This window comes from Cervus canadensis, chromosome 8, assembly GCF_019320065.1.
Source record: "Cervus canadensis isolate Bull #8, Minnesota chromosome 8, ASM1932006v1, whole genome shotgun sequence".
Classification (NCBI taxonomy): Eukaryota; Metazoa; Chordata; class Mammalia; order Artiodactyla; family Cervidae; genus Cervus; species Cervus canadensis.
In genome coordinates, this window is record NC_057393.1 from 5,419,914 (window position 1) to 5,434,130 (window position 14,217).

The following is a 14,217-nucleotide window of genomic DNA, read 5'->3' on the forward strand; positions in this document are numbered from 1 at the left end:
AATGTTCGGTGTCCTCACCATGGGGGCGGATTTGAGAACACACACCACGTGAAAAAAAAAAATTCTAAGAAAGGAAACAATATTGTAAAGTAATTAGCCTCCAACGAATAAAAATAAATGGAAAAAAAAAAATAAAACCCTAAAAGATGAAAAAAAAAAAAGGAAACACAAGCACTAAGGCCTATAAGTCAAGCTGGGAAAATGTGAATAAGATAGCTAAATTGTATCAATGTCCGTTCCCTGGTTGTAGTTCAGGGCTGCAGTTTCGCAAAATGTTTTTGTCAACATTTTACCAGGGTAAAGGGTACCCAAACTCTCCTGTCTTGCTTCTTACCACTGTACTATCAACCGACAATCATCTTCACAAAACCCTCAGTAAGAAAGAAGGGGCAAAAAGAAATCAACCGAAATTCCTTCCAGAAACCTCCTGTGATTGAGAACCCCATGATCTTTGATGGCACTTACAGAAATTACAAAACCCACGTGCTAGAAAACTAACCAGCAGCCCTCACAGGGAGATGATGAACAAGGCACACACTTAATATTTAACAAGTATAATGAAAATGCTCATGATTTTTTTAAGCTGAAATATGTGAAACGCAAACACCTTTCAAAAGCCTCCCGTGGAACTGAGAATCACTTTGTCTAATAAACACATATGGTTAAAATTGGATGGCGAACAGAAGCCCTGGACAAAGGCAGAGTGAAGGATGGATCACAGTTATGTTTGTTTTCTGCGGGGGGCAGAGCCCAAGCTCTCATCCCCAGAGCCCTGCACTGGCACAGGAGAAGCACGCAATCTCCAAGCCCACTTTTCCAAAGAACCATTTGCATCACAGAAGCGGGGTGACCGTGTAGTACCCAGGCAACACATCCATTCCCACCAGCCGTGAATCGGGCACCTCCTCAAGGAGAGCCTCCCCCGTACTCACTTATTTTGCATCATGTTCATGATCACCCAGTCGAACGGGTAGACATTCTTCCCAATGAGGTTCTTAAACATGATGAATGTCTCCATCAGGAAATCCTGAAATAAGAGCAGAACATTCAAACAGCCCACCGAGAAAAAGGTAAAAACCAATGCCCACCTCTACCCCCAGAATAACTGCATTATAAATGACCTTATTATTATTACTTTTTTTTTAGCTGAATGGAAACATAGCAGAAGGTAATGAAGATATATTTCACAGAGCTGTATATGACACTTTCTGCCTTTCTGTGTACCTGAGCGCCTCATGTCCTGGAGAACTTTTTCAAGGATATATTAAAAGAAAGTCTCTGGTCATGTCTCTCTAAGAGTTACAAGGAATAAACCCCTGAAAGTTACATATATTCACACTCTTTCTGCTTAAGGAAACACTTTCAATCAAATAGAACATGCAGGTTATAACTATGTCTTGTATTTACTCCGAGTGAGTGAAAGTCGCTCAGTTGTGTCTGACTCTTTGCGACCCCATGGACTATACAGTCCATGGAATTCTCCAGGCCAGAATACTGGAGTGGGTAGCCTTTCCCTTCTCCAGGGGATCTTGCCAACCCAGGGAAGAACCCAGGTCTCCTGCATTGCAGGCAGATTCTTTACTAAATGAGCTATCAGGGAACATTTTAATTATAAACAGGGCCCATCAAGTTCAACCTGCAGTATTGTTATCCTTCCCTTTTTCTTACATAATTTAATAAATGAAAGGTCCAGACAGGAACTCCTGACCATCTGCACCTAGTCAGCACTCTGTAAACCAATCGAGCACATGGTCAAGTTGCCAAAGTCTTTTATGTGGCATCATCAATTCCATAAGCTACTCAGTGGTGGCTCTCTTGTCTCCTACATGGTCCCCTGGATTTCAGAGTGGAGCCCTGCTTCTGCACTGATTAGACTGCTCCTGGCATCAGGAGGGGGTTCCCTACTCCTAGTGGGTCCATTCTGTGCCTGTCAGAATTAGGAGATTTTCTTGAATCTGACAGTTCAGTGCTTATTCTGAGCTCACTTGAACAAAACAAGCGGGTGTCCTAAAAGCACACACCCCAGTGATATGAGGCACTTGGTCCCTCAAGATCTGGGTGGAAAGGCGATAAGCGACTGAGAAGTCACATTAGGAAAATGAGGCCGCGGTCATAGATGAGCAAATGAATAGATGTTTCCCATTTATTTCATCTACTGATTCATAATTAGGTGCAATGGCTATGAAGACGGAGGTGGTGAGCAGAATTTAAGCAGCCCAGAAAGCAATTCCCAGCACAGAGGTCTACCCAAGACATTCTTGCAAAAAGACACAAGTTCCATTTGACGGTAGGAATAAGCCAAGGATCAAAGACACCTTCTCTGCCACCTTACCAACAATGGCCAGCTTACAGAGTTACAGCGTGCCATTTCTGCTGCGGGAGGGCTTTGTGGAGCCCCTCCCATGAATAAAAACTCCAGGAGTCACCATGATCAATCTTGTCACAATAGAGGCCTCCAGTGCAGGGGTACAGGAGAGGTTAGGATAGAAGGCAGAGTCAAGAGGGAAAAGTGAGTCCTGTGTCCTTCCACCTCTGCCCCCAGGAGCCCCGACCATCAGGGCTTGCGAGCCAAGGGGCATTCTTGATGCCCTCTGACACAAGGAAAACTTTTTCTCCCCAGTTTAATTCCTGAAATTCATATTTCACTACTTAAGTTTCCCTACTTTGTCAAGAGTTTCCCATTTTAATGACCAGGTTGCCCCCTTTGCAGGCTGAGTGTCGTAATTTAGTCACATCTCTATTTGCATGAAATTGCGGGCTTTCTTGCTGATTACTCCTCAAAGCCTAATAATTGAGATACCGGGTCTGGTTTTTATTATTCTGGAAGAGAAGCATATTTTCCCATCACCAACTCCTTTTTTTTTTTCCTCTAGGAAACACAGTCCCATACTTCATTAGTATGGCTCAGCTATTAAATGTTGGTACTTTGCTGATCAAACAAAATGCTGCAGATTGTGGGAGATGAGGTTTTTCAAGGCTTTCCCTGTTGGTCTGCATAAATTACCAGCCATGGCGGTGGTCCCCACCACTGCATTTGCCGGAATGGCTTATGAGGCTGAACAGGCTATCACAACTGCCATCTCCAAGTTGACAAGAGGAGTTGGAGGATTTAATACACGTTTTGTGAAAATTTCATCATTTTATATCAACCCATTCCTACTGCATTTTTAGTTAGATTGTACACAGGATGTTCCATATAATAAGGGAACAGCTTTAATAAGAGCCATCAATGCATTCCATAGGCAAAGTCTTCTTGTTATAAAACCATCTGCTTCTGTCCATCTCTGGCCCCACCCACTTGGAAAATTGGTCATCATTTTTCACCAGGACTCCCAGAGGGGAAGCCTAGCCCATCTACCTATGACCATTCTAGTCTGTCTTGATCCCCACACTTCATTCAGAGTGACCTCTTCAAATGTGATCAAGGCAACAACACTTTCCCAATCTTCCACTGAACCTACATCCTCAGTGGCTTCCAGATGTTCTTAGGGAAAAGCCAAAGGGTCTTAATCCTCAGAAGGAGGAAGACACGCTTCTCTTAAGTCAAAGAAATAAATAACTATTTCAGACAAGGACCATCAATAGATGCTAAACTCAACTGATGAAAAACTGCTAGAGGATAAGACCTCTGGCAATTTCCTGTGGACACCAGAGTATTATCCAAAGTTTCACGATGACCCTTAAGGGCCACGTATCTCACAACAGAGAGATCCAGATGTCATTCCTTTTCGACCAAGTGATCAAACCTATTATCATCAGTAGTGGTCAGCCTGGAATTCTTAGCCTCCCGACAGACATAACAGGGCATGCTTAACCACAACCTCTCTTCCGCTTGCCAAAAGGTGAACTTGAACTTCAGATCAAGCTTCCAGTTTGTGGAGGGCTTCCCTGGTGGCTCAGATGCTAAAGAGTTCACCTGCAACGTGGGAGACTTGGCTTTAATCCCTAGGTCGGGACAATCCCCTAGAGAAGGGAAGGGCTACCCAATTCAGTTTTCTTGCCTAGAGAATTCCATGGACAGAGGAGCCTGGCAGGCTACAGTCCACGGGGTCAAAAAGAGTAGGACGTGACTGAGTGACTAACACTTTCACTTTCCAGTTCGTGGGTCATATGGATTTGAAGAAACAAATCTGCACGCAAGGTGGCAATCAAAAATTACAGAATTGGGGCGGGGGGAAGAGGGGGGATGGTGCGGGTGAAGTCTGCAAAGCTAATGGCTCTATCTGTTCAAAAGCAAAAAAAAAAAATAAAAATGAAATTGAATTTTAAAAAGCAATGCCATGAAAGGGAAGGAAAAACAAGGCGGTGAACTTATTTTAGAAAAAAAAATAGAGATTAATGAGAAATAAGCAAATACAATGAGCGAATCTGGACTAGATGCAGATTTGAGAAAGCCTGCAATGAAAGACAACAGAGATTGGGAGAATCGAGGGAGAATCTGAATGTAGATCGTGTGAAGAGATGACAGTAATGTTCTGGAAGAACAATGAAGCCACTGGACACTGTACTCATCCTTGAGGGCTGTCTGCTGAACCACTTACATGTTTCTCACATTCTGACAGGATTTCGCTACATATTAACAGAAAAAGATATCTAGAGGTACATAAGTAAGTAACTGAGTGGTTAGTCGCTCCGTCTTGCCAGACTCATCGCAGCCCCGTGGACTTGAGCCGGCCTGACTCCTCTGTCCCTGGAATCCTCCAGGCAGGAATACTGAAGTGGGGTGCCATTCCCTTCTCTAGGTAATCTTCCTGAGCCAGGGGTCGAACCTGGGACTCCCCGCTTTGCAGGCGGGTTCTTTACCATCTGAGCAGCCAGGGAAGCCCACTAGAGATAGACAGAGAGGCCAATATGGCAGAATGCTTGCAACCGATGAAGTCAAATGATAGGAATAATGGTTTTCATTGAGCTATCCTTTCAGCTTTTCTGTATGCTTGACATTTTTAATGATAAATAGAGGGAAGCTTGCAAGCCAAATGGGGACACTCAATATGAGATCAGTGGACGGTATCACCATCAACATTCTGTTTTTGATACACTTCTATAGATCAGCAAGAGGCTACCATGGGGACAAACTGAGTAAAGCAAACAAAAATGCTCTGTATCATTTTTTTACAGCTGCGTGTGCCTCTACAATTCTCTCAAAACAAAATTTTACTCAAAAAAATATATGCTTTAAAATAATTAGGGGAAAAATAGTAAACCAATGACATAGACAGAGGTTCATAACCCTGTACAGGAGGCCATGATCAAAACCATCCCCAAGAAAAAGAAATGCAAAAAGGCAAAGTGTTATCTGAGTAGGCCTTACAAAGATCTGAGAAAAGAAGAGAAGCAAGAGGCAAAGGAGAAAAGGAAAGATATACCCATTTGAATGCAGAGTTCCAAAGAACAGCAAGAAGAGATAAGAACTTCTTCCTAAGTGATCAATGCAAAGAAATAGAGGAAAACAATAGAATGGGAAAGACTAGAGATCTCTTCAAGAAAATTAGAGATACCAAGGGAACATTTCATGCAAAGATGGGCTCAACAAAGGATAGAAATGGTATGGATGTAACAGAAGCAGAAGATATTAAGAAGAGGTGGCAAGAATACACAGAAGAACTGTACAAAAAAAAGATCTTAATGACCCAGATAACAACGATGGTATGACCACTCACCTAGAGGCAGACACCCTGGAGTGTTAGGTAAAATGGGTCTTAGGAAGCGTCACTATGAAAAAGCTAGTGGAGGTGATGGAATTCCAGCTGAGTTATTTCAAGTCCTAAGAGATGATGCTATGAAAGTGCTACACTCAATATGCCAACAAATTTAGAAAACTCAGCAGTGGCGACAGGAATAGAAAGGTCAGTTTTCATTCCAATCCCAAAGACAGGCAATGTCAAAAAATGTTCCAACTCCCGCACAATCACATTCATCTCACATGCTAGCAAAGTAATGCTCAAAATTCTCAAAGCTAGGTTTCAACAGTATCTGAACAGAGAACTTCCAGATGTTCATGTTAGAAAAGGCAGAGGAACCAGAGATTAAATTGCCAACATCTGTTGGATCATATAAAAAGCAAGAGAATTCCAGGAAAATATCTACTTCTGCTTCACTGGACTATTCTAAAGCCTTTGACTGTGTGGATCACAACAAACTGGAAAATTCTTAAGGAGCTGGGAATACCAGGCCACCTGACCTGCCTCGTGAGAAACCTGTATGCAGGTCAAGAAGCAACAGTTAGAGACAGTTATGGAACAACAGACTGGTTCCAAATTGGGAAAGGAATATGTCAAGGCTGTATATTGTCACCCTGCTTATTTAATGATATGCAGAGTACATCATGCGAAATGCTCGGCTGGATGAAGCACAAGCTGAAATCAATATTGCCAGGAGAAATACCAATAACCTCAGATACGCAGATGACACCACACTTACGGCAGAAAGTGAAAAGGATATAAAGAGCCTCTTGATGAAAGTGAAAGAGGAGAGTGAAAAAGCTTAAAACTCAACATTCAGAAAATGAAGATCATGGCATCTGATCCCATTACTTCATGGCAAATAGATGGGGAATAAATGGAAACAGTGATAGACTTTACTTTCTTGGGCTCCAAAATCACTGCAGATGGTGACTGCAGCCATGAAATTAAAAGATGCTTGCTCCTTGGAAGAAAAGCTATGACCAACCTAGACAGCATATTAAAAAGCAGAGACATTACTTTGCCAACAAAGGTCCATCTAGTCAAGGCTATGGTTTTCCCAGTAGTCATGTAAGGATGCGAGAGATGGACCATAAAGAAAGCTGAGCACCAAAGAATACTTTTGAACTATGGCGTTGGAGAAGACTCTTGAGAGTCCCTTGGACTGCAAGGGGATCAAACCAGTCAATCCTAAAGGAAATCAGTCCTGAATACTCTTTGGAAGAACTGATGCTGAAGCTGAAGCTCCAATACTTTGGGCACCTGATGCAAAGAGCTGACTCACTGGAAAAGACCTTGATGCTAGGAAAGATTGAAGGCAGGAGGAGAAGGCGATGACAGAGGATGAGATGGTTGGATGGCATCACCAACTTGAAAGACATCAGTTTGAGAAAAATCCAGGAGTTGGTGCTGGACAGAGAAGCCTGGCGTGGTGCAATCCATGGGGTTGCAGAGTTGGACACGACTCGGTGACTGAACTGAACTGAACTGAATGGCACAGAAACAGAGATCAGAGAAACAGAAAGACACAAAACCTCTTTGCATGACCTCTGGGGACCTGTGCAGTTGGACACCCCAGCGCCTCTCAAGGCCCACCACCCTCGTTCTCCCCCACCTACAGCACTCTTTCTCCTCTTCCCACACATTCCACAATCCTCTCTTTTGCAAAAAAGGCTTCTGAAGGCTTCCCTGGTGGTCCAGTAGGAAGGGGAGTGGACCATGCAATGCAGGGCACACTGATTCATCCTGGCCAGGGAACTATGATCCCACGTGCTGGGTAGGGACTCAGCCCAGGAGCCTCAGCTGCTGAGCCTGGGCAGCATAACTAGAGAGTCCTTGGGCCACGAGGGAAAACCCTGGCAGCTAAGACCAGACACAGTCAAATGAATAATTTTTTTTTTCTTAAAGCCTTTTCTAGGACTTCCCTGGTGGTCCAGCGTTTAAGAATCTGCCTTCCAACGCAGGGGACGTGGGTTCAATTCCTCAAGTCGAGGAGCAAAGACCCCACATACCAAGGGGCAAACAAGTCCACGCACCGCCATTAATTACTAAGCTTGTAACCATTGAGCTCACGTGCCACAACTAAGCCTCAACACAGTCAAATATAAAGAAAAAAATATTTGTAAATTTTTTTTTTTTAAAGACTTCCCATCCACCTGACTCAGCCCAGTGTGGCTGATTGACAATGACCATTCTTTTGGAGCATGGATAACCTGGGTTGTCTGACAGACTCCCTGCTAAACTGTGATGCTCTCCACTACACCGGGGGCCTCAGAGCAAGACGTGTCTGCACTGCGGCTGTCATTACCTCCACTGTGTTAACACAGTTGCTCTTCACTAAGCAGCTTGTGAGTGAACTCAGTGTAAAAGGATTTCGCACCCTTGGACTCAGCATCCAGGGTAGAAAGTCGTCAATAGACTTCATCTCTGAGGAAAGGTCACAGGGATAAAGAAACAGATGCCCACCGCCAGGCTCCTCTGCCCACTCGTGACAGTCTCTACACAGGCTTGCAAATCACACTTTGGTGGATATTTTCACATGGAACTCAGGGCCTTTAAGACCAGGCCTGCCCAAGAGCAGAAGGCTTACTAGGCAAGGACAGTCACACAGCGAACATCCTTGCTTTCATAATCCCTGTGAGCATCATCACCGCTTTCCATCAGTTGAGAAGTCACCCTGGACCACGGCGACACAGGCTGGTGGTTGATGGGGACGGACAAGAAACAAAGAAGGGGCAACAGGCGATATCTACCAGGTGAGACCAAGGCAGGCGTCAGGAGGGGTTCTCAGAAGAGGTTGGACAGATGGAGACAGGAGGCATTTCAGGAAGAGGGCCCTGAGATCTCAGAGGGCTGCCTGGCCGGGCTTCCCTGGGTAACCTACGAGAGGACAGAACTGGGAGAGGCCACGGGAAGGAGGAGGAGCACATGGCAGACTGTGGCTGCCCCTGGGTCCTCCTCGGAGATGAGAAGGTCCCTGTAGGCTGGTTCTCTGAACCTTCACGGTCCTGTATCTTGGATTCTCTCAACCTGTAACTGACAAGCATCACTTCTACCCGCAACGTCTGTGAATAAGTCCTTACTCACTCAGTCACACCACAGACATTCCCTTAGGGCCACTTAGCGGGAATCTGGGACACGTGTCAAGAGAACAGTCTGCCCCAGGAGGTCCAGAGTACTCTTCATCACCTCGATCTTACAATGGACACTGAGCAAGTTCTCCACTTGTGGTCCTGACTCTGTGCCTTGGACCCAGGACCCAGCATCTGCATCTTCAGACCAGCATCTCCAATGCAGAAGAAGAACTTAAAGACCCCTCATGGCTGCCCATCCTAAAGGGACTGCCTCTATTATGACAATTTTGAGCTGAAATGTCCATCCTCTTTCTTTACTGGCTTAAGTCTTTCCATTTCAGCTATGTTCCACCCTCTCACAGGTCTGGGGGCCCAAGGGGCCATCTGGTAGGCCGTAAAAGTAACAGTTCTGAGGCTCATGACTTTGATGTTGATCAAAGCTGCAATTTTGTTTGAGAATGACTCATTCATCCAAAAAAGGGCTAAATTTGAAAACCTAAGGTAGCATTTTTAACAAGGAAGTAGACTTAAGAAAAGAGTTGAGGCTCTTTGCACATTGCAGTGCTGATTAACTTCCGATTATTTAACACAAAATACTCTTTTGTTTTTGTGAGCAGTTGTCCAAGTAGAAAAATACTCAAATCCTCTCTACGGATAGTTAACAGACAGGAACCCATTTTACAAAGGTTCTGACAGATTAACAACAATAAAAAAGGTTTACAATCCTTGCAGTATGAATTCGTGATATCCAAACCACAAATGGCATTTCATAATGGAAATCAAATTGTTCGCAAATAATTGATGCTCTGAACCACTGTGTCTACAGAAATAAACTCCTTTGGGAAATCAGGGCCACAACACATAACAAGTATCTGATGATCTGCTTCCTGCAAGGAGAGAGGGTACATGCTTGGAATTCAGGAAGTTACAGTCTTTTTTTTTTTTTAACATGTTCAAGTAGTGTATTATTCTCATAAGATTATTTCTCCCTTCTTGACTAAATATTCCAGGGTACTAGGTAAGGAAATATTTGTCATTTTATAGCCAATATTTTATTTTCTGTGTGAGTGAGTGAGTGAGTGAAGTCCCTTAGTCGTGTCCGACTCTTTGAGACCCCATGGACTGTAGGAACCTACCATGCTCCTCTGTCCTAGATAAGCTCTAAATATTAAGTTGACTCCAGACAAACATTTATTTTGACTTTTGGTATTAATAAATATAGAATACTTTTCTTCAATTTATTTTGCATTGTGTCAGGAAGGAAGAAATTTTCCTCTACCCTTCTAGATTCTTCTGCCTGGTCTAAGAATTAAACTGACATGAGAAAGATTAGCGAAAGAAAATCAAACAAAAGTTTAAAACCATGTAAACATGGGAGAGACCTCAGAAAACTGAGTAACTTGTCAATATGGCTGAAATTCTCACCTTAAATATCATCTTCAGCTAAAGGCAAAAAGATGTTGGGAATAGTGGTTTGAGACCGCGAAAGAAGAAAGGCAGTTGTCACGGAAATGGAAAAGTAAATGCTTTGTAAACAAATGTTTTCTGGGCCTTGCAGAGACAGTCAGACACAGGAATTTTAACAGACTTTACTAGATTCCACATGTAATTTTGGGAAGATCCCCTGGGGGAGGGCATGGCAACCCACTCGAGTATTCTTGCTTGGAGAATTCCATGGACAGATGACCCTGGCGGGCTACAGTCCATGGGGTTACAGAGAGTGGGACACAGCTGAGCAGCTAACAACTATTTGGTACAAGAGTTATCTGTGGTAATATCTCCCTTCTTGGAACAGGTCCTCTATCTTCGTTCCTTAGGCAGTTAGGGGGAAGGTCTAAGTTTCTTCCTGAGTCTTTTGGACCTTGACTGTTTTCAGTTTGAAATAATCCATATATCAAGGGGAAATTTTTTTTTTTTTTTTTGGTTTTTTTTTTTTTTTTTTTTTTTTTTTTTTTTTTTCCAGGGGTTTTGTCATACATGATATGAATCAGCCATGGATTACATGTATTCCCATCCCGATCCCCTCCCACCTCCCCTCTCCACCCGATTCCCTCTGGGGTCTTCCCAGTGACCTGGCCGAGCCACTGTCTCATGCACCCACTGGATGGGGCTGCTGTGATCTGTTCACCATAGATAGATATACATTGCTGTTCTTTTGAAAAATCCACCCCCCTCACATTCTCCCACAGAGTTTCAAAAGTCTGTTCTGTATTTCTGTGTCTCTTTTTCTGTTTTTTGCATAGGGTTATCGTTATTCCAACTTTCTAAATTCCATATATATGTGTTAGTATGCTGTAATGTTCTTTATCTTTCTGGCTTACTTCCCTCTGTATAATGGGCTCCAGCTTCATCCATCTCATTAGGACTGGTTTCAAATGAAATTCTTTTTAATGGGCTGAGTAATATTCCATGGTGTATAATGTACCACAGCTTCCTTATCCATTCATCTGCTGATGGGCATCTAGGTTGCTTCCATGTTCCTGGCTATTAAAACCAGTGCTTGCGATGAACATTGGGGTGCACGTGTCTCTTTCAGATCTGGTTTCCTCAGTGTGTATGCCCAGAAGTGGGATTGCTGGGTCATATGGCAGTTCTATTTCCAGTTTTTTAAGGAATCTCCACACTGTTTTCCATAGCGGCTGTACTAGTTTGCATTCCCACCAACAGTGTGGGAATGCAAACTAGTTACAGTCATTTTTAAACACCATTTTGTAAAATCACTTTTTCATGATATCCTGAAGCTTCCCTATCCACAGTACACTTGAATAATTTGGATTAAATATTTTTAACAGTTTGCATGAATCATATGATTTTGATCACGTGACTAATCTGTAAAGGACAAATGATCTATTGGAGCCCTGAGTTTTCAGCATGGGTAATGCTTCTCCTTCTGAAAAGTTTATCCTTCAGCCTGAACCACTGTCTAGGAAATTGCGCATGTAGATTTAGCTACAACTGCCTTAAAGCTCACATTCAGAAAACTAAGATCATGGCATACAGTCCCATCAGTTTATGGCAAATAGATGGGGAAACAGTGGAAACAGTGGCTGACTTTATTTTTGGGGGCTCCAAAATCACTGCAGATGGTGACTGCAGCCATGAAGTTAAAAGATGCTTACTCCACGGAAGGAAAGTTATGACCAATCTAGACAGCATATTAAAAAGCAGAGACATTACTTTGCCAGCAAAGGTCCGTCTAGTCAAGGCTATGGTTTTTCCAGTGGTCATGTATGGATGTGAGAGTTGGACGATGAAGAAAGCTGAGCACTGAAGAATTGACGCTTTTGAACTGTGGTGTTGGAGAAGACTCTTGAGAGTCCCTTGGACTGCAAGGAGATTCAACCAGTCCATCCTAAAGGAGATCAGTCCTGGGTGTTCATTGGAAGGACTGATGTTGAAGCTGAAACTCCAATACTTTGGCCACCTGATGTGACGAGCTGACTCATTTCAAAAGACCCTGATGCTGGGAAAGACTGAAGGTAGGAGGAGAAGGGGATGACAGAGGATGAGATGATTGGAAGGCATCACCAACTCAATGGACATGAGTTTGGGTGAACTCCGGGAGATGGTGATGGACAGGGAAGCCTGGAGTGCTGCAGTCCATGGGGTCACAAGAGTCGGACACAACTGAGTGACTGAACTGAACTGAGCTGATCCTTCCAGTGGTCAAACAGGAGGCATGAAATGTTTCACATGGCAAATTGGACTTCACTGTGACATGCCTGCTGAAGAATCCCATGATAACATCACATGTGATATGTTACATGCGTGAGAAGAGTCCTAAATTACACTGCTCCTTAATATTACACAAAAACCTGAGAATAGCCCTACATTAAACTGCTCATTAATATTACACAAAAACTAAACATATAGACACACCATCACATACACATTCTTGCTCCTTGACTCCTTTGTAAGATTTTTTTTTTCTGATGTGGATCATTTTTAAAGTGTTTATTGAATTTGTTAACAATATTGTTTCTATTTTGTGTTTCAGTTTTTTTGGCCATGTGACATGTGGGACCTCAGGTTTCCGACCAGGGATCAAACCCACACCCCCTGCATTGGAAGGCGAAGTCTTAACCACTGGACCACAGGGAAGTCCCCCTTGACTTTGATGGAAGGAAAATTGCTATGATTTTAAGGTATAAATCCATTTGTGTATCTTTAGAAATTTAAATCCATCTGTTAATTATTATCTATTTTATCATTAAATATTACATATACAAACTTAAATATACATATGCATTCACACATATGCATAAACATACCCATATATAATGTCAGCGATTAGTGAGGTAGCTTTTTTTTTTAATTAGAATTAATCCTTTGAAAAAATTCTTAAATGCCTTGTCTTCTGACCATCCCTTAATAAGACTGATGTCAAGTGCAATCAATATTGTTTTGGAAACACTAGAAGAGCTTCCTGTGGTCTGTAGGAATCTAGGGGCCTCAGAAATGGAATCGGTGTTCCGAGACACGGGAGTGGAGGGTGGCCATCTACTTGGCAACTCTGCAGACGCACTGGCGGTGGCTTCTCAGAGGACATCTGCCATATGGCCCTGCGATGTCAGCTTGTCAGGGACGGTGCCTCTAAGGATCCGTTCCTCTCGATTGTACTTCTCCTAATTAAGTTGTATCACAGTCTCACTGAAGATGACTAGAGAATTATTTCCAGAAATGCTAATGAGTCCCCATGATGAGAGCTAATTAATAACGGAGCACAATTTAAGGCTGAAAATTCTCCTTGGCTTCTGCTATCGAGCGTCAATCGATAAATAAACAGGAGCTAATGGTAGACTCTCCGTGGTAACATTTCCAAATTTATCATGACCCCAAAGCATGGGAGAGGGAAGAACAGAAAAAGGATTTTTCTGGGCTGACACCCTGGGTCACTCTCCAGGTCAGTACAAGGAGTGAGCCTATCTCGGGAAGCTTATCTTCTCTCTCTCTCTTTTTAATTTTAAACTTTGTATTTTGTATTGGGGTATAGCTCATTAACAATGTTGCGGCAGTTTCAGAAGGGATTCAGCCGTACATAAACACGTGTGTTATCCATTCTCCAAACTCCCCTCCCATCCAGGCTGCCACACAGCACTGAGCAGAGACCCATGTGTTATGCGGTAGGTCCTTGTTGGTTATCCATTTTAAATAGGACCTTCATCTTCTTACAAACACACCTTTACCTAGACCATCCCTGGGCTTCTGAAGTCAAGTGGAGGCAAATCTAAAATCATATTGAAAATGGAAATGTTGATATCAGCATTTTGCCTAAAATGCTGACCTTAAAACAAGGTTATATGAAAAGGTAGAGTCACACTCACCACCACATCGGTCCTCATCTTCCCAAAAGTCTTGATCAAATGGGCATAATGATAGTCTTCCATCTGTCGTAGAATAGCTGTCATACAGGCCACGAAATTTCCCTGCAGACAAATCATAAGTTACAGTTACACAAGCAG

The 14,217-nt window shown here is 43.1% G+C and overlaps 1 protein-coding gene across 2 annotated transcripts in view; it reads right to left on the reverse strand.

Annotated features, from left to right (window-relative positions):
- The window catches only part of DOCK1 (dedicator of cytokinesis 1), a 546,616-nt gene that overhangs the window by 197,327 nt on the left and 335,072 nt on the right, over positions 1-14,217 (reverse strand). For both annotated transcript variants that reach the window (XM_043475106.1, XM_043475105.1), the window contains exons 28-29: positions 14,080-14,181; positions 933-1,027 (exon numbers count right to left, since the gene is read on the reverse strand). In XM_043475106.1, the coding sequence (XP_043331041.1) occupies positions 933-1,027; positions 14,080-14,181 (197 nt within the window). The remainder of the gene's footprint in view (positions 1-932; positions 1,028-14,079; positions 14,182-14,217) is intronic.